This window comes from Coccinella septempunctata, chromosome 1, assembly GCF_907165205.1.
Source record: "Coccinella septempunctata chromosome 1, icCocSept1.1, whole genome shotgun sequence".
Lineage (NCBI taxonomy): Eukaryota > Metazoa > Arthropoda > Insecta > Coleoptera > Coccinellidae > Coccinella > Coccinella septempunctata.
Window position 1 is genome coordinate 48,825,201 of NC_058189.1, and position 22,482 is coordinate 48,847,682.

General features: G+C 35.1%; 1 protein-coding gene across 2 annotated transcripts in view; it reads right to left on the reverse strand.

The window, feature by feature from the left end:
* The window catches only part of LOC123312530 (SCY1-like protein 2), a 322,515-nt gene that overhangs the window by 128,559 nt on the left and 171,474 nt on the right, over positions 1 to 22,482 (reverse strand). For both annotated transcript variants that reach the window (XM_044896997.1, XM_044897006.1), the window contains exon 6: positions 19,078 to 19,223. In XM_044896997.1, the coding sequence (XP_044752932.1) occupies positions 19,078 to 19,223 (146 nt within the window). The remainder of the gene's footprint in view (positions 1 to 19,077; positions 19,224 to 22,482) is intronic.

Sequence of the window (22,482 nt, forward strand, 5' to 3'; positions counted from 1 at the left end):
ATTCTGAGGTGCAATATATGAAATTGCAGCCGGGGTGAGGATTAGTTAGGAGCATTCCTCGAAAGACAAAAATAATAATAAAATACCCGACCTTCCAACCGTAAATTTCAACTATCTCATATCGGGGAGTTCTCGATATTGTAGGGAAAAAAGCCGACGTCATGAAATAGCTCTTCGCAATGGAATCCGTATAATAGTTTGGAAAGATTTCCCGAGGGATCTAGATTTGAACATGAACTTCGAAGCCTCTTTAAGCTCGACTCTGATGATTGGGGATTTCTAGTTTCTCAACGAAAAAATAGTTTAAAAGGCGTATCATGATCCGCAAAGTAATTCATAAAAACAGTAGATCGTTCGATTCGAACTTTTCACCGAAAGTGATCCTTCTCTTGCCGTAAGTCGCCAAAATTTTCTGACTGGATGAGTGAAACCAGAAAAAGTAAGATTTTGTAGAAGTTTTGATAATTCGATATGGTATACGATATTTCTTACAAGCTTAAACCCTCGGCTTTACTCGCGTTATATTTCAGTGTTAAACGCTAGTGAAGATATACTAACTGACAAAAAAACTGCAACACGCAGAAGGAGCTGTTTTAATTTCAATTTTTTTTGGTAAAACATAGGTAGCATAGCATGGAGTAAATGATTAAAATTTGGAGAAAAGAAACGAAGGGTTTACAATTTTTTTTATTAAATTTGTTAATAAAGTGTTTGTCCAGTGCGGTTATCTATACACTCCCCAACACGTCTTGGCATTGATGCAAGAAGATGGTCTATTTCTTCATGAGGGATACTACCCTAAGCTACCTGTACTTCATGTCTCAGAGCCGCCAAAGTCCATGAGGGCTGGGGTAAATTTCCAAGCCTTCTACCCATGATGTCTCAAACATGCTCTATGGGCGAAAGATCGGCGGATCTTGGCGGCCATGGCAAAAGATTCACATGGGTCGCTTCAAAAAAGTTTAAACTAACTCTGGCAACATGAGGTCGAGCATTATCTTGCTGAAATATTGGATTCTCGAGCCGGTTAAGGTAAGGGAGAACATTTGGCTTTACTATTTTTTGAAGGTAACGCAACGCTGTCATGTTACCTCGAATAAAAACTAAAGGTGACCTACTACCATGTGCAATAGCACCCCATAACATAACACCTACTGTCCGGTGTACTTGACGCTCAGGATCAAAATGAGGTTCACGTCTTTCTCCCCGACGTCGTCTTACTCTTCTTCGGCCATCATGTGCACCCAAGGAGAATCGAGATGAGAGACCTGATGCCATTCCAATGTTGTCGTTCTCTGCACAACTGTAATCGTTGCCGTCTTTCCTCAACCGTAAGAGGTAGCAAAAGATGAGGTCGATAATGCTGCAGTTCAAAAGACCTTATACTAGCGGTAAACCGTTCGGACAGTTACAGGATGCCCTTGTCCTCCTAACCACTCATCAGCCAAAGATCGAGGTGTCACAAATCGGTCTTTAATGGCCATAAGTCTTAGACGCTAATCTTGAACTTCATTTGTGCCCCTTTGACGTCCGGTGCCTACTCTTATTCGATTTTGGGCATTATCAAACCACGCTTGACAACATCTCATAACAGTAGTTGGACGTTTGTACGGTTAGCGATTTCTCGAAATGGCAACCCCGCCTTCCGTAGACCAACAATTCGACCTCTTTCAAATTCTCTTAGCTGGCGCTGGCGATAAAAACTGCGTACACGTACTCCAGGCATTTTAACAACAACTAAACATCGACTTTGGATCTCCTCGAACAGCTGATTTGTTGTAAAATTTAAAAAATTTGCAAAAAACGACCTCAATATTTGAGTAACAAACAATGTTTTTATGAAAAAAACCTTACGATTTTTTTTCCAAATTTTAATCATTTACTCTTTGCTATACTATCTATGTTCTACCAAAAATAAATTAAAATTCAAACAGTTGCTTCTGGGTGTTGCAGTTTCTTTGTCAGTTAATTAAAATAATTCAAAAAAGATATTGAATAGAAAATCAAGAAACCTCACTCGAAAAATGAAATCGAAAATTAGGTAATAATAATCAACATCAGAAAATTGATGAGTATGTACCCTCACTATGAAGAAAACTATAAACAAATTCCAATTATCGAAAGATTCGCGTAAACCTAAAACAAATTTCTTTATTACATAGGAATTAATTTTACACCAAAACCCTAATCGAATGAATTCTTCACAAATTCTTCACGAAAGACCAAAAAGTCTTCCTTATTTGTTTCAAAAGATAAATTTGAATTTGTTGGAAATTTTGGACCAATTTAACGCTCCTCCAAAGAACGTTTTCCTTAGAACCCTTCAGTTAATCTTCACTCCAAGATTCTTTTGGTTTTATGAAATTCCAAGTAAAATATAAACAACGAATATAACCTCTCAAGAGATGATGACTCTCACCTCAATAAACCGACCGTTATTTCTTGGACAAAAGATGTTTCCAGAATGTTATCCCATTCATCAAACTTATTACCCCACTCGACATCAAAATGTAGAACAAAGTTGTAACAAATCCCTGAGTAGCCTAACACATACATAATCAATTCTGTGCAGACCTGGCAGAGGGACATAACATTTTTATGCTGTTATAAAAATAACCCCTCTCAAAGCGTTATTTTCAATTTTCCCCTGCATGTGTCTTCAGTCAGGAACCAATTATAACAGCTGTGTGGTCGTAATAGAAGAGACTTCATTGCGTATAAATACGAGTTAGAAACGTGCAAGGACCTCATAGAATTTAATCAAAGGTTATAAAAGCTCAACTTCGTGTCTTTTTTTTGGTAATTGGAAAAATTACCAATTTGGGAATTCTCTCTTGGTTGTGGTGAAGGGTGATACTCCAATTCCGACCCTAGAGCATCTTAGCTTATGGTAAGATAACGTAAAGAGTAGATTAAAGGGGAACATGAGACCATTTCTATAGAAGATAAGATCTTGGCCATGATTCGGACTTATTTTATTTGTTCCTATCAGAGCAACAAATCCCTCATTCCTGATATTAGTAGACATCGAATTCACAATTCAGTTTATTGATTCCTGGATTATTCAAGCTTCAGAACGAGAACTTTATTCAGTAAAATCATGACATAAACATGGTGGGACGCTGAGACAGCTATTTCCGTATACTGACGGAGAGAGAGAACTTGTAAAGTTCAATATGAGACAACTTACTAATCGCAAACAGTGCAAGGACAATGTCTCGACCAACATTCAGAGTGAGGCAGTTGTTTGGGAGGGTTTTACACTATGACAATCTTCCTTATTTATTATGTGGTGGAAAATTGCTTGAACAGATACATTTTCATTATAATAAATTACGTGAACAAAAACCTTTCAATTACATGTTCATTCATTTCTGTTATTCTGATTTCTTTTTCGAAAAATTTATCCATAACTCCTCTATGATAAAAGATTTCGATAACACTTCAAAAACATCAATCACTCGTAAAGTGTATGTTATTGAGGTCAAAATTCATAATACACTGCGCAAAAAAATTAACGCACATTATGGAAATCTCGAATTCATTCTACAACTGAAGGTGTTCTCAATGATAATTATTTTTATCAGAATTATGCATGCATATGTTATCCACTTTCAACGGTTTTCTTCAATACAGATGTTTTTTCCCAGCAGGAATAAAAAAAGATGATATTATCAGATTTTGAATGTATTGGCTCCATTCTAAAATCAGTTGTTCTCGATCAATTCTAGTGATCCATAGTTTTTTTTTCGTTTGATTTTCTACACTCGATCGCTATGCAACGCGAAACACTCAATTTGACCCAAGAGGAATGTGCCCAAGCGGTAGTTTTGCGAGAAGAAGGGTGGACATACACAAGAATTGCAGAAAGGTTTGGAGTTTCCCATACAAGTGTGTCCAGAATGTTGCAGCGATTCAGGGAGACAGGTATGAATGTCCGAAGACCAGGACAGGGTAGACCACGGGTAACAACTGCCATTCAAGAACGTTACTTGAGAGTTTCTTCGTTGAGACAACGGTTTGCAACCGCTCGCCTCCTTCAAATTCAGCTTGAGCAAACTCATGAGGTGCAAATTAGCACTCAGACAATAAGAAATCGCCTCAGAGAATATGATTTAAGGCCTCGTGTCGCGGCAAGAGGCCCAGCTCTTACCCCAGCCCATCGAAGGGCGCGTTTGGATTTTGCGAGAGAGCATATCCATTGGGAAGAGGCCGATTGGGAAAGAGTTCTCTTCACAGATGAGTGTAGATTCTGCCTCTACCATTGTGATCGACGTTCCCTTGTATACAGAAGTCCACATGAAAGATATGCTCAGTGCAATTTCCTGAATACTACTGGTTTCGGGGGAGGATCGATTATGGTATGGGGTGGAATATCTTTGACTGCTCGCACAGACCTAGTGGTCGTTGATAATGGAGCTATGAATGCTGATAAGTACATAAGGAACATTCTTGAAAAGCATGTAGTGCCATTTGCCCCATACATTGGTGAAAATTTCATTTTCATGGACGATAATGCCAGACCCCATCGTGCGCACATCGTTCAGGAGTACCTTGAAGAGGTTAAAGTCTCTCGAATGGAATGGCCAGCAAGAAGTCCAGTTCTCAATCCGATTGAGCAGGTTTGGGACAACCTCAATAGAAGGCTGAGAAGTTCAGAAAATCATCCAGCTACTCTTAATGACTTAGGAATCCAACTCGGAGAAATCTGGGAAGGATTAGATCAGAACATTTTGAGATCACTCATTTTGAGTATGAACCGTCGTTGCCGAGCTGTAGTTAACGCAAGGGGTGGAAATACCAAGTATTAAATCACTTATCAGCATTTCAGTATTTTGAAAATTGTTCATTTCTCTTCTTTCACATAAGATTCGGTGAAATCCTGAATTTTTCTTCCATTGGATGTGTCTTGTTTCGTTCAAAACCTTCCCGAGAGAACATAAAAAATAAGTTATAAAGTCAATGTAGAGTTAACTTTCATTAAAATTGAGATTTTCAGATTGTGCGTTAATTTTTTTGCGCAGTGTAAAAGGAAAACTTGAAATTCAATATATTTAACCATTATCTACACTACAACTTTGACTAGGGAGATGACCAACTCCAATTTTCAAATGGGTCGACCTATATTTTATTATGCAAATTGATTCCTCATAAAATTATGCATTGTTTCAAGGCCAAATTTTCGAATTTTTACCATGTTTCCAACGTGAAATTACGAAAACAAACATGAAAATGGAACTCTGCACATATATGAATATGTATATCATTATAAAATTGTAATAGATTACAAATACTGATATATGAGGTCGCAAAAGAATAAATGTGATCGAAAAAATGTTTTCTTCTGAATATCTTAGAAAATATATTATACTTTAGGACAATTATGTTATTTCCACACCTTCATTATTTTTCAATATTGATTCAGTTGTGGCTAAGAAAAATTGGGTTTTTATGTGAAAAAATTGAGTTTGTCAACGATTTTGTGACCTCCTTTATCATGATTTGTAATCAAGGGCTACTCTTTCATTGTTATTGCAGGGTTCCGCATAATAGACAACCCATTTTATTTTATTAATTGGTGGGAATATCTGTAGTGTTTGGGATTAAGCTTGATTATTAATCAAGTAGGCGCCTGTCACAAATAAGTTTTAAACTGAAAATTTCGTGGAACGTCATTTTTCTACGGTAAGTTTGTTAGTTTTCATCAATTATTATTGAAATTATTTGATTTTTTGGCTTTGGGACATTATTTCATCATCCGTTTGAACTTTCATGGAATACTCAGTACAACAACGTATGTTTTGTGTAGAAACTTGCACAAGAAGAAATTCGATAGAAGAAGTTAGGTTTTTTTTTGAGGGATATTTAAAAGCCGAAGTGTTTTCTAGTCGTCCAGGTATAATCGAGGAACTCAAAAACAACAAAACAAAATTCGTGAAGAAGTTGGAAGGAAAAGACGAAGGTTTGCTACGCTGTGTATTGAACCACTTTTTAGCTAATATTGAAAAATGTGTTGAAGCAGGTGGAGGTCATTTAGAAGACGTGATTTTTAAGAGTTAGAATCAAATTAGCCAAATATTTATAAGTTATCATAAATCCCAAAGATTTAGCTGTAATTTAGTATAATAAAAAGTTGGTTTTGTTAACTAAAAATATTTTTATTCAAGTATTAAAATGGCAAGGCTATTATGGGGAACCCTGTAGTTATTTGTTATTTTATAAACTAGAAACGAAGCGATTTAAATTCAAAACCTCATATTTGAAGAATGATTTTGAATAGTTTTTGCGCTGCATTTGAATGCATGAATGAAACTCATAATTATTTAGTTTAAACTTGCATATGCTGTGATAACACGAATTGAGGAGAATTCCCCATTATGATCATAATATTTTACGTGTCTGACATTGAATGAAGTATGGTTTTTGTAAATATTTTAGTAATTTTTAGATCAAGGTAAATTCTCGTATTTTTTCCCTTCTCTTATATATGTATGTATTTGCTTTATGGTAGTTTTATCTTGTTTGTAGTTATATTTCGTTGTTTTAGACCTTCCACTATTTTTGGCGTGTTTCTCATTGTTTTTTGTTTTCAATTGTAGCTCTGATGAAGAACTACAGTTAGTTCGGAACGTCAGCGAGATCTTGGTTTGCTAGGTAATAAAATACCCAAGATCTTTATTATATCATATTTCCTGTTACAGCTCTGTCATACCTATATTGGAGTAGACTGTCACAAAGTGTTGAAATATGCATTAGTTAGAGAAATCATCACGTATAAATCCACTCACCATACACATCGAAAATAATGATTTCGAACGGAATTTTCCTTCAAGCTCAGCAATAATTTTTTTAAACTGCGTCCCATCCAGAGCGTGAATATATGTACAAACCAGCGTATTACAATAAATTACTTGGAGTATGCATAATAAGTTGACAAAGTTTCCCCATATAACTTCGGCTAGACAAACTTCCCGAATCTGATGATTCCTTCTGAGCTGCCTCGAATTATTGTTATGATTCGAAATTCCGTGTGAATAGTACGCTTTGTCGACAGCTATACTAATGGGGATGATTACAAACTTCTCTATGCAGAAGTCTCCTATGCGACACCGCGATATTCAGCATAATTAATTTGGATAAACTGGAGGGTGTGGGAATGTGGTGAGTCATCTGATATTTAATTTCAGGGAGTTGTCTCATTCTGACAGGTATTCAACAATTTCAGTTGATATACTTCGGTTGGTTATCTTCGAATTAAGCCCGATGTGATATTTTTGAATTTGATTTTATTTTTTCCGCAGGGACCCTGGAACGTATCCAACTTTCTTCAGAAAGGAAATTCGTCCTGCAAGTGAAAATGAAAAAATATATTTTGCCTCACAATCACACGAAACGCAACCAGACCTACGAAGATGTATTGATATCTAGTTAGCCTAGACCAGTTCCATGCATAAAAAATATTGCGTTACCATAGCAACGAACAATAACTCATAAGAAGTGTCAGTGTGAAGTTTGAGGTCAAAAAAGTAAACCAGAGTTACGCAATAAATTTAAAGAACGAAGATGTCCACCGAAATTGTGAAAATCGAAAAATTGGAGTATCGAGCCATCATCAAGTACCTATACTTAAAAGGGTTAAGAGGTAAGCAGATTTGCGAAGATATGCTGGTGATCAATCATAACCTTCTAAAGACGGCTGTGGATCAATGTCCTTCGTATGTGACCGTGAAAAACTGGACTGCAAGCTTCAAAAGAGCTAAATTTTCCATTGAAGATGATGACCGATCGGGAAGGCCAGTTTCTGTGTCAGCCCCCGAAAATATCGATGCAGTTCATGACATGATTTTATCAGACCGTCGAATTGAGCTAAAACGGATATCTGAAGCACTGAATATTTCATACGAACGCGTTCATCATATAGTTCACGTATTTGGACATGAGAAAAGTTGCTGCAAAATGGATCCCCAAATGTTTGAATGTTAACAGAAAGCGTGCAAGGGTAGAAGCATCGCGTTCGATCTGTGCTCGATTTGAAAACGAAGTAGACTTCTTAAACCGAATTGTGTTACTGTGAATGAGAGTTGGGTATATTTCTACGATCCAGAAACAAAGCAACAATCGATGGAATGGCGACACTCTGGTTCTCCGAGACCTAAGAAGTTTCGTGTCCAAAAATCTGCTGGAAAAGTTCTTGCTTCAGTTTTTTGGGACTGCCATGGAGTAATCATGATTGATTTTTTGGATAAGAGTAGAACAATAACCGGAGATTACTATTCGACATTACTGACCACTCTACGGGAAAAAATTGGAGAGAAAAGATTCGGAAAGCTATCCAAAGGTGTTTTGTTTTTGCAGGACGACGCCTCTGTATACAAATCTCATGTTGCCATGCAAAAAATTCGTGATTTAGGGTTTGAATTACTAGAACCCCCCTCATTCACCGGATTTGGCTCCATCCGAATCTCATCTCTTTTCTCAACTGAAAAAAAGTTTAAAAGGTCGTAAATTTTTTTTCAACGAGGAGGTAATGAAAGCTGTGGAGGTCTGGTTTGCAAACCAAGAAGAAACATTTTTTTAAGGTCTAGAGACGTTGCAGGTTCGCTGTAATAAATGTATTCAATTAAGAGAATAAGTTTAGTTATAAAATATTTTGACATTGAAATTTTGTTTGGTTCTATAGTAGGCTAAGAATTTTTCAATATATCCTCGTAATGTATTCAATGGCATGCAGAAAAGAATTAAATTTTGAAAAGAGTACCTCCCAGAGCAGGACTCGAGCCTACGACTTCCTGATTGCCGGTCAGGTGCTCTCCCAACTGAGCTACCTAACGAAGGATGATCCCCTCCACCACTCTAATATTTCCAATCGTTTTCGAACGCCGGAGTTCGGAAGTGATAATACTAACCAAAGATTAGATACTAATAGTGAACTCTTCTTTTAGAGTTGGATACTAACATATGAATTCTGAGGATAGTGATTTCCGGACATTACAGATGAAACCTCACGTCTTTAAGTAGCTTCACCATTGTCTTCAACCGGATGGATGGTCATCACAAACATTATATAATACAGGGTGTTGCAACTCTTTTAGATCAGTCGCTCTGGTGTAAAAAAAATTTGGTATGTATTAACATTTCGAATACACGACTTGGTTCAATCGAATTGAAACTCAGCAGGTTGTTGTTAACTACCGACATAAAGAATTGTGCAAATTTTGAAAACGTTATTTTGAAGGCAAGTAGTAGTTGGTGGGATCTATATTTTTGGTAATATTAGGTTAAAACAGCGTTGGATGTTTTTAATACCGGCATGGGTGATCGTTCTTTATATGAATTCGAACAAGCACGTGCTCTCCTCATTTTTAGTTATTGCATTTTATCTTTCTCTTAACATTCATTGACCACTTTTGCCAAGTTGAATCGGTTTTGATGTTTTTTGGATTATTAAGAACCATTCTTATTCATTCTTATTATGCTTTCGTTCTTTTTATATTTTTTATTCATCTCAAAACTGGGACGGCTATAATCAACAGCAATCATAAAGTTCAAAATATCCAATTCGCCATTTTAATGAAAATTCTTTAATCAGAAGCCTACCAGGGAGTTTCCGTCAGCCAATTTTCACACCCTTGAGTTATGCTTACCAGCGACAATAATCCCTCTGTCTTTAGAGCTCTCGTCTAACGAATTTCATCTGAGGGAAATAACGAATTCGGTAATGAAATTGCATTAAAAATGTGCCAGTTCTTCGGTAAACAAATTCGCTTCGTTTATAACACTCTTCATTAAATAAATTGCTCTTATAATACTTTTCATTAAATGAATTGCTCTTCGTGAAATTAATGAATAGTTTTATTTGAGTTGAGTATATAGAAGAGATTACTACCAATTGGAGGACGTTCTCGAAAAACTTACAGTGAATTTTTCAGCTCCTGTATGTGTATAAATATATTTAATAGCTAGTGTCACGTTTTTCTCATGGGTCATGGGTTATTGTAATTCGATAAATTCACACCAAATCTGCTTCGCTTTGCATGGTTGGTATAACTCCATTCAAATTTATTTTAGCAGTGCGTTGGCCATGAAATAATTTTCTCAAGTTTTTGTAACTAGAACGGAGTAAGGTTAGCACTCTTGAAATGTCGTTAATTGCATAACGCTATTATCAATTTTTATTACGAAAATGCCGAAAATGATAGAAAAAAAGAAACAGGGTTTCATCAGGCTATTTCGAATTCAGGTCCGCTCATTCAAATAGTTATACCCTGATACGTCAGACGGTAGCGAACATATTCAATGTGAGAGAATAGAGAATTTATATAATGTTTCATCTGAATCTAAACGATTTATATTTCAGCTGAATGTTTCCACAATCAGAAAGATTGTGAATGAAGAGGATGACAAAGAATTTCCTTCTATTGGGAGACCCAAAAAAGTGGTGGCATTTGAGTATTTTATATTTGTGTGAATTAATGCGAAAATTTTACTACAGGATTTTCGATGAATGTCATCGTAGAATGAGTTCCCGAAAATTGAATTGTTCTATTTTTTATTTGACTTGTCCTATACATTGTAAATGTCTTGGTACCAATAAATACCCAATTATTATTATTATATAAATGTATTAAGATGAACAGCCACAAATACGCGCCAGTTGTCCTGATAATTGTTTATTCATGTGAAATTTTTGTTCAAAGGTGAAGTTCATCTTGATTGAAACTTCCTTTAATTCCTTTTACTCATATTGATGCAACATGATTTTTGTTGAAGAATTTACCATTCTTGTAATTATCTGTTAATTCCTTCGGGAGATACCCATTCCCAACCACTGCAACATATGCATTTCATCTTCGGGTTAATATTTTTGAAATCTACAACTGATGTAACGTATTCAAACTTTAGCCAAAGAAGATAACGCAAATTAACTCTCCTCAAGCTAGTGCATATTATGATATTATACTGATATCTTGTATTTTCCATGCAAATAACTGGATTTGGTATGCCTTCAGTCATTTTGTATGAACTTGAATTATGTTCGTCACATATTTTCCGAAGAGATTCGACATTGTGATAAAATACGTCATAACCCCACATTTTCGTACTATACAGAGTGAAATGTGTCAAATTTCCATGGCCAACCGACTGCTAAAATAAAAGTGAATGGAGTATAGGTATATACATAATAATAATGAGACTATTTTGCTATATCAAATTTTGGCGATTTCTTCATGCATGAGAATGTGTTTTATTTTTTAAACCGGAAACGGTGCCTCGTACAGCAAAAAGTCAAGTGACCGAATTTGCTCCAAATTAAATAAGGATTTGAATAGTAATTTTTATTGTCAGAAAAATCAGTGGCGTATCATTTTTTTATCTGAAAATATTCAGTCTCGCTGCAGTACGGACGCCACTGGTAAAATAGAAAAGAAATGATATTATGCAAAAAGTGCTCCTTGACGCTCAAAACCTATGTCTCAAATTTCATAAAAACATTTCGAGCCGTGTGAAATTTATTAATAAAAAACATTTTTTTTTCTACAATTTTAACACCCCGTATCTCGGAGAGAAAACATTTCTAGACATATGTTTATATGACAAACTAGGGCTCATTTTTGATGTAGAATACGTGGTTAAAATTTCCTGGTTACGATCTGGACCAGCCTGTATATGTATATGGATGGTAGGTATACCTATACCTATGTATACTTTCATTGATTTGCATTGCACAAGGTACAGTCCCTGGCCATATTATTAGACGCATTGATTCGATGCAAAATCTCAATATTGAATTATTAAATTGAATGTATATGTTACATATACTTCATCTGTAAATGGTTTTCACATATAATATATCATATTCAATAAAAAATATTGATTCATTGATGCTTAAACATGAAATTCTAATATTTTGCTGAGCCACCCTGTGTAGCTATGAGAGCTTAATACTATCAATGCAGAATTGTTCGGTTTGCTGCATTCGAGGATGATGATTTCATATGTGGATTATTGAAATAACGTCCGAACCTGCAGAATGCAAGACGGAAAGAGATAGTACTGATTCATACTTAAGTACTAATACTACAACATCAAAATAAATGCCAAATAGAACAATTTAATGAGAGTCGTAGATAAAACTGACATTCTGTGGAAATGAAATTCAAATATTCTGCTTTTTCCTCGGGCAATACCAGTAACTAATAAAAAAATCCTCAGTGCGTCTAATAAACTGGCCAGGGACTGTATAGTGAGAATCAACCTTTAAGTGGGTGATATGGCAAAAATGTTTATTAACAGACTCCGATGTACTGACGGCAAACTTACTTAAGTTTGGGGAGTAAAATCGAGGAAAGAAAAAGGAAATATAGGATTCATCTCATTAGAATCTCCAAATGATGTAATTTGCATGGTTTTTAATTCAGCGCTGTCGAAAATCCCGTTCCAGTATCTTCTGTTCGAGGCATCATAAAGGCAACGCCTGTTTAATGAACTGTAAGACGTAAATTTTTACGTCCCTGAAAAACGCCTCATTGTAAGCAATTTCAATCATGATATTGAACTAATTTCGAATATCGCTGTAGGTGGAACCAAAATCCCCCATAAATTTTCCCCGAGAAAATTGTTTCCTCAGAGCCAGTTTATTTACTTCAGAGTAATGGAACCGAAAATATAGCCAGCATTCGAACGACCTGAACCACAGACCAATCAAATTTAAATTACTTGCCGTCTTGGTAAACTTCGAGACACTCCCTTGAATTATTGGGAGTGAGTAATATTTAGAGGTTTTATTCTTGAGAGATCGTAGATTTAGGAAAAAGTGCTATGGTCTGATATTGAATATATTAAAATAATGTGGCAAACAACAGAATGATAGTGAGTTTTGTTTCAATTTTAAGAAGAAAATAAACATACACAATATTGCATTAATGTGGCCGCGCCGATTCTTGATGAAAGATCATAAAAACATAATGACATTATTTTCATAAGGGTGAGGTAACCAAAACAATCAGAATCAATAACGTTGTTCACTAATTCTTAATTGACGCTTTCATTTTTGTACGTAAAGCCTTGATTTTTTTCATATTGAAGTTAAAGGACTTGATGTCACCCCCTCTTTTGTTTAATTCAGTTGGTTTTTTTGTGGAAAAAAAAGCTGAACTTTAGTGTCTATAAAACTTGTTTTCACAATCAGTTTTCGACGGTTTTCCAACATATTTTGAGAAAAATAGCGGCGGGGTGACATCGGCGATTCAATTCTTTATACAGGGTGTTTCCTTATTGAATGTCAATATTTATGGGGGTGATTTTTGGGCCCATTTTAAGAAAAAACTTCATATGAACATATGTCCTAAACGTCTTACCTTTTGACATGGTGGTATTATTTAGGCAGTTAGTGGTACGCCACTGACTGTATTCAACTATGAGCAAGTTTTGATTTTTTTTAGTCCGTTTCATCTAAAAAATAAAATCTACATATGTCTCTGCATGGTGATATTGTCATATGTAGATATGTATTAAGGATATTGTTATGGTTATGCAGAGAAACGGTTTTTATTCTTTTAAGCGGAAACCGTGAATCGGATTGAAAAAAGTCAAGTGATCAACTCTGGTGAGAAATGATTGGGAATTACAAAAATAATTTCTATTTCATGAAAAATCTGTGGCGTACCATCAATGTCTGCCAAATAGGTAGTTCAAATTACGTACGAACGCCACTGGTGGAAATTAAGGAAAAAGTGATACATTAAAAAATGCCTCTTGATTCATAGTATACATGTATGACAAATTTCATTAAAATATTTGAAGTGGTATTGCAGATATTGATAATAAATGATTTATTTTTGAAAACTTTACCACCCTGTATCTCAAAAGGTAAGACGTTTAGGACATATGTTCATATAAAGTTTTTTTCTTAAGATGGGCCCAAAAATCACCCCCATCAGTATTGACATTCAATTAGGAAACACCTGTATATTGCAAAAATATTTATATATACAGGGTGGGCTTTTTAAAACGAAACAGACGAAACAACCACCTTAATTGTTGAGGAAAGTAATTACCAATAATAATAATTTCGTTGACAATCAACTGTAACCACAGAATGAATTAGTCAAATAATCGATGATTTCACATAGCATGGTTAGCGCAATGACTGGTACTGTACGAAATTCAAAATTGAATATCTCGAAAATGAATGCATTAAATGAGAAAAAAATTAATATGCTGAATTCGGGATAAAAAGGCCTTTCAAGTGAGGTATCACTCACCCTATCTTTTTCATTCAAAATTTAGGGGTTGTTGTTCTAACAATAAGCGTTGAAGCGATATAGTTGTGAATTTGACCTTAAAAGTTGTCCCCCTGGAAACAAAAATCGATGTCTCCGAGCATTTTTTCGAAATAAATTTATTCCGAACGTTATCTCGTCTGTTTCGTTTTAAAAAGCCCACCTTGTATATAGTGATATGTATCCATATAACAGAATTACGCTGAAATTCAGGAATAACTGAAAAGTATCCAATATTTCTAGTATCTTCTCTCGCGTTGTAATTTCTATTTTTCAACTACATATATCAGTTCGTAATTTAGGCTGTTGCTCAAAGATGTGGCACATTTCCGTATTTTGGGAAGCATCCGTAAAGCAACCAATGTTGCTGGTCTTGATTCCAAATCGTATGTACTACTTCCCCTTAATGCCATAAAATCCTTTTGAAGATGTGTAGCGTGTAGCGCATGGAGAGACAAATATCTAACCAATAAAAATAATCCGGCATTTTTTCAGAAAAACTATCGAGAAAAAATAATAAGGAGATATAGATGAATAGGAAAAAATTATACTAAAGAAAATAGTCTGAGATTATGCACTATCTGAAATTCACAGTTATGTACTGATGCATTTGTTTGCAACGGTAACAATTTCAACAGTCGGTATGCGGTGAGATTTTTTAATTACGGAGTCAACTCATATGTGAGGTTATAAAAAATTTAGAAGACAAAGTAGTTCTTCTTTTTGAATATGTTTATATGGAATACAAAAACAAATGATTATATGATGAGAAATAACTTTGAAGTACTTAATCATCTTAAGCATGAAACATTTTATATATCCACCCAACAAACACAATATAAAGCAACTGTACAGATACTGCATTACAATGTGTTTCTGTATTGATAATTCCGAACATTAAAAATGCAGTATTCTATATACAAGTACTGCACAGTTTATGCATTGATAAAATTGCATTTTAAGAATGCAGTTTTTGATATACAGTATACAGTTTCTGTATTTATGATTCTGCGTTTCAAGAACATGGGCGCCCGCAGAAATTTTTCTCAGGGGGGGCAAAATATCATCTACGGTTAGTTTTACTGAGAGAAAAATTTCTCTAACGGTGACTATCGAAAAATTTCCAAAAAGATGGAATCAATTAAATGATCGTCAAGACCGAACGGCTGCATCGAGCTCCATAAAATCTTCAGATTTTTAACTAGAGGAGTTGCTCTTTCAGAATATGTATCTCGTTTCCATTTACGGTTAGTTTTATTGAAAGAAAAATAACTCTAACGGTGACTATCAAAAAATTTCCAAAAAGATGGAATCAAGTAAATGATCGTCAAGACCGAACGGCTGCAACGAGGTCCATAAAATCTTCAGATCTTCAACTAGAGGAGTTGCTCTTTCAGAATATGTATCACATTTCCATCTACGGTTATATTTATTGAGAGAAAAATTACTCTTCTTCTTCTTCCAGTGCCTATCCGGTCCGGATGTTGGCAATCATCCTGGCTAGCTTGACTTTATCAACTGCTGACCTGAAAAGCGATGTGGTTGTTGTAGAGTACCAGGTCCTTAGGTTTTTCAGCCATGAAATTCTTCTACGGTGACTATCGAAAAATTTCAGAAAAGATGGAATCGAGTAAATGATCGTCAAGACCGAACGGCTGCAACGAGCTCCAAAAAATCTTCAGATTTTCAACTAGAGGAGTTGCTCTTTCAGAATATGTATCACATTCCCATCTACGGTTAGATTTATTGAGAAAAAAATTATTTTAATACATCTATCAATTAAATTATCGTCAAGACCGAACGGCTGCATCGAGCTCCATAAAACCTTCAATGTTATAAATATGGCCGACCTTAGATGCGAAAGATTCAATATCTAGTAATTTTGAATTCTTGGGCAAAATATTGAACAAAGAAAAAAGCATTTCATGTTCTTTTGAGAATCTCGTTTCAAGGGCTGAAATCAGATGATCTAAATATTGGATGAATGTAGATTTTTTGAAGTAATCTTCAGCTGAAGATGCTTCATAATTAGATATGAACAATTGTCTACCGCGAATTCGTGGTTTTCCAATCTCTATATTGAGACTCTGAGCAATAGATGATGCTTTGGAAAAAATTTCTGTGAAGCATGCATCATCGGAACTATATTTTCCACATATATCTATAATAAAATTTATGTGACGTTTGAACATCTACAAAATTGATAAAAACATCTTGTAGTGTATTTGCTATTGGTTGCAATATATTTGAATATCTGCTTGCTACCGTTAAACAAATCACAAAAGTGAAAGAGTTTATTGCAGCTCATAACTGAGCAGCTCTTTTTATTATTGAAGAATTCATTGAAATTTATTTTTGAATAAAGTTTCAAAGTTTTCAGCGAAAACTCGCAAAGATTTATACCTAGCTGACCAATGAGTTTCACAAAACAAAGGATAATATGGAAAGTGTTGTGCTGAAAAAAATTAGGCGATTAGAATCTCAGGGGGGGCCGCGGCCCCCCCTGGCCCTCCCCTGCGGGCGCCCATGTTCAAGAATGCAATATTTGAAATACACTTACTGTATTGATAATTCTGCATTTTAAAAATACAGTTTTTGATATACAAGTACTGCACAGTTTCTGTATTGATGAAATTGCATTTTAAAAAGGCAGTTTTTAGTATACAGTGACTGCACAGTGTGCACAGTTTCTGTATTTATAACTCTGCGTTTCAAGAATGCAGTTTTTGATATGCCGTGACTGCATAGTTTCTGTATTGATAATTCTGCATTGAAAAAATGTAGTATTTGATATATAGGGCGTCCCAAATCCAGTGAGGGGATCTCGGAAACTAGAAGAGCTGGAGCAAAACCGATGACACATTTTCGAGCTCTTTTTCAAAGAAAAAGAGAATGGTGAAAACCGTAGCCTCCTACAATACTTCGTTTTTGATTTATTAGCAAAAAATGAGATTTTGAGGATTTCGAAATGTTCTCATTACTTTTTTGTCTGAGTTACAGATCTGAAACTTGAACCTTCTCAGGCACTTTTATGCGTAGAATTTCTTGACAACAGATTCGAAATAAAACAATATTTGGAGCTCCTCAGTGGATTCTACGTATAAAAGTGCCTAAGAAGGTTCAAGTTTTAGATCTCTAACTTCAAAGACAAAAAATTTGAAAAGTTGTTAGAACTTTTTGCTAATTACTCGAAAACGAAGGATCGTAGGAGGCTACGAATCTGCTCTAGCTTTTGTCATCGATCATTTTGGAGATGCACTTTTTGATATAAAGTGACTGCTCAGTCATAATCTTATCTGCAGATAAATTCATTCATGGAGGAAACAAAAAAGACGAAAATGTCTTAATTCGATGTCCCCCTGAAAACTAAGAAACTTTCATTTGAAACATATTTGATCCAGGCTTTCCGCTAGGAGTAATTTTAGTGGATTTTTCAGAATGGGTCATCTTGTATAATTCAGTTTCTTTATTTCAAAGGTACTAGAAGTACCTTGTACAAAGTGTCAAAAGGTAGGCAATACTAATGAAAATATAATAACAAGTTACCTGCAAACATTTCACTATTTTCGCAAATTCTTTGACGGAATTGGGAATTCTTTAAGATTATTTACCAAAAATGCTCCTTCTGATTTTCTAAACCAGACCTATTATCGAGGATAAAGCCTCAAAGATTTCAATATTCATAAAAAATTGGCAGTTCGATAAGAATGCATCATTTCAGTGAAGCTGTGTTTCTATGATTTTCAGTAGGGCCAATGGGACAATAAAGTTTCAGAGGATACACAGAAGTGTAAATATGGTAGCGGAATGTTGTCGGTTACGGAATCAGGAAGGGCGTAGGTACACGGAAAGCTAGACGTACAGGAAATTTATCAGAAGCAACATGACCGCTGTGCATTACTGTCGTGTAACAACACACTTTGCACGATCCCATGTAGCCAGAATTACGTTGACTCATTTTGAAGGCAATCAGTAGATTTGTTGCCTTGACCCCCTAGATCTCTTGATCTTTCACACATGAAATTAATAAGTCTGGGACATTGAAATAATAAAAAAGATATTTATTCAATCAAAGTAAATAAAATTCCATACTATGATTCGATACAAAACTGAATTTATTTTTAACTTAACTAAAGCATATCTGCTAAATTATCAATGGAACGTTTTCGAAGGCAACCTCGTTTGCAACCTAGTGAAATTGTTTTATATATCATCTTTTTTTCCATTATTCAGAAAATTGCAGGAATTTAAATTATGGAGAGAAGATAACTCCGCTTACCCCATCCAATACACTCCGCTTACCCCATCCAATACACTCCTGTGGCACTTCGATCTTGGGGGACCAACACATCTTTCATTTTTTCATTTTTTCCTGCAGTTGAAGTTTTAGCAAATTTTGATCGATTACTTACCTAATCCTGAGACACATGTATACCAAAAATTCTCGCAATTAATTCATTGATACTGGGTGTTCTGTTTCTTAAATCACTGGAGCCGAGAATTAATATCTACGCATTGAAACGAAGTTCAAATAACCGCTTTTTTAATCGGACAACATCACAAGCTAAAAATACTCCTGGCAGAAAAATATTCTGTAATCAGGCAACTCTGATCTATTGAAATGTAAAATAGGGAATAAGCTCAATCAATGACTGTTGAATCACCGTTGTAGCTAAAATTCAATTCCTGTGTTACGCTGGAAAGGTAAATCCTAGACATTGTTGGAATTGGTTTATTCGAGTGGTAATGTTGTGACTTTTAGTACACATTATAAATGAATTATGGAAAAACTTACAAGCTCCAATTGTTTAAGGTATGCAGAAGTGGAGTTCCCAGACTGAATCAGTGGCTTTCCATTGTTGAAAATGGAACATATAACCATCCCGAGGGAATACATGTCGCTAAGGATACTGCAAACAGATTGTGTTTGAGTTTCGGGGGCTGAAAATAAAACATAAATATATTCAGACCTTATCTCGGTGAAATATGCGGAATAAATCATATTTATTTGGTCAAACGTTGCGAATGGAGGGGGATAATGAATATCTCAGCCGTATATTTCGAAGAAATATGTTTTATGCTTTTCTATGGAATGAATTGGACTTTTGATGTATTGCTCCCAAAGAATTTTGATGATTGCCATTTCAGCATCACAATATGGTTGTCTGAACCTTTGAGCCCACGTACCTACGTCGACTACAACATGAATATACAATTGATTATTATGAAGGGCTGGGTATAAGTCTGAAAAAATATTTCTTCAACCAATAACTCAAAATGAAACCGCTGAAAACAGTCAATGGACGAGTTCAGAAACGTTTGCCAGCCTTGTAAATATTCGACTAACAGCCGGTTTCATAATCAAACCTAAAGTCCTTTCAATTTTAAAGCTTCCTTTAATCCTACTAAAATGACAGTACAGGAAACTTTAAGCTCGAAGTGATTATGAAACTGGACGTAAACACTTACAATGGAAACGTATCCTTTTAAAATTATATTTTTGGAAGAAAATTTGCATTGTGTTTTCAAGGAAAGTGTTGACATTATTCAGGCGTTTTTCGTGTGATGTGCATTACATAGAAAGCCTCAACTTCTAATATCTTACCTCAATGCGACTGCGCAAAGAGGTGGTATAGTCCATTCAAGAATGATTGACATCTCGGGTGGCTATGGAAAATCGAATTTTAGTTGGTAATAGCTCATAAGTTGAGATTTTGTTTTGCGGAATTCAGGATGGTATTGTGAATAAACATCGATCTATAGTCCTATTATTTGTGAATCTATGCACTGACCAACGATAATTGCTATTTATGTTCTCAATTTAATCATACGAATTGGAAACATAATTGTATCAATTTTGAATGCTGATTAATATGCTCGAATATCTCTTCTTTTCGACTACTTTTCAAGGTTATATTTATATTTTCCAGTTATGTGAATGAAACTACAGAAATTATTGAAGATATTTTGTGATCAGATATTACGCTGCGTCTGAACTTTAACCTACTGGGATGTCGATCATTCTTGAATGGACTATATAAAACTTCGACACTATCACAGAACACATTATTAGTGGAGGCGCAGGCGTCCTGTGACGAAACCATAAATATACTAATGCATGAAATACGAAAATAAGGCCTGAATAATTTCAAAACTTACCTATATACCAATATAAATTATTTTCCATATCACTTGGATTTGAAAGCCGGCAATACTACAAGGATTATGAAATGATTGAAGTAACCGAAAGGCGCAAATATAATTTATAGTTGGGGAGCCGACGATGCTAAATCGGGATTTACTCGTGCGTTTGGAAGTGCAAAAAAATCGTTACTTGTACATACTTTAGCGTGTCAGATGTTCATACAGATGGTTAATCTCGGTGTTGCAGACGTGGTTACCCATTAATCTGACACTAATCAGGAAGTGTTTTCTTAATCTGACAGCTTGAAGATGATAACAAGGCATTTTTTCTTTAAATATGTCCCTTCCTGTACCTCTAATCGTTTTGTATTCATTATGAATGTCGTAGATTATAAAATTCTATACAACTTTTGTCTGAAGCAATTTTGCCTACTCTTAACCGTTTTAGAGTTAGAGGGCGATAAGGGCGAGGAGCTTAGCCATACATGCGAATGGCCAAGGTCAATGTAGAAACCCAGTCTAAGGTACACTCATCGCCATATTCCCCCAAAACGTTCAAACGTAGAAAAAATTGCTTCGACCAAAATTTGTAGAAGATGTTATGCCCTACAACTTTTATAATGAACGCGAAAACAATTTGAAGCCCAGGAGAGGAGATAATTCAAAAAAACTGATTTTTGTGACCTTTATGGCTAATTTTGACTATTTCGGCTTGCTGAAACTGTCAGATTATACTTTTTCCGTTATTCTTGAATCATTAGCTTCAATATAAGAATAAAAGCCACCGCGCTCGAGGATGTACCGTGACGTTCTTTTTTTGGACGTTTGGCACCCTCCCACACATTTTCGTCACGCTTAAATTGTCAGATTAAAAGAATATATACTTTTCAACATGTAATTAACCACATATATCTTAATCTGATACGTTCGAGTTTGATCAATGATCGTTTTTTTTACTATTCTGACAGGCTGTCCTAGACAATTCCCTCTATATTCAGGTCTAATTTTTTGTAGAGGTACTCTACAGGACTACAAGGTATCTCCCCTTATATGAATCTGACACGCTCGAGGAAATCCCGAATTTGGGCTCCCCAACTATTAATAGGAATGTGTTTTCAAGTGTTTAATCGAATATTCACAAGGTTGGCGAACGTTTCTGAACTCGTCCATTTTTTTTATCACCCTCATTTTCTAGAAATAAAATTTAGCCATCTAACTTCGGTTTATCAAATGGAAACTCATACCATGTGTGGGCTTGTTGGAAAGCTCACAGAAAATATAATCCCAATATGTTTTTTTTTTATTCTGTTGTTATCAGAAGAAACACAAAAAGCTCTCGAAAAATATTAATAGTGTTGTAGGTTTCGCAGTCACAAGGAACACTTGAGTACATGCAATTTATTCAAGAGCAACGTTAGGGGAATTCAGTTTCCTTCTTCGGGCTTATGAATAAAATTAATATACTTCATTCGCTTTTATTTTAGCAGTCAGTTGGCCATGGAAATTTGACACATTTCACTCTGTATAGTACGAAAATGTGGGGTTATGAAGCTTGTCAAAACATTTTTAGGTTTTAAATCAACGCTATGTTGCTCGTTCTACGTAAAAGTTTCTGTTATTACGTATTTTATCACAATGTCGAATCTCTTCGGAAAATATGTGACGAACATAACTGAAGTTTATACAAACTGATTGAAGGCATACCAAATCCAGTTATTTGCATGGAAAATACAAGAGATCAGTATAATATCATAATATGCACTAGCTTGAGGAGGGTTAATGTTCTTTATCTTCTTTGGCTAAAGTTTGAATACGTTATATAAGTTGTAGATTTCAAAATTATTAACCCGAAGATGAAATGCATATGATGCAGCGGTTGGGAATGGGTATCGCCCGAAGGAATTAACAGACAAAAGGAATTGAAGGAAGTTTCAAGTTAAGATGAACTTCACCTTTGAACAAAAATTTCACATGAATAAACAAGTAACAGGGCAACTTGCGCGTATTTGTGGCTATTCATCTTAATACATTGATGTATTATAATAATAATAATTAG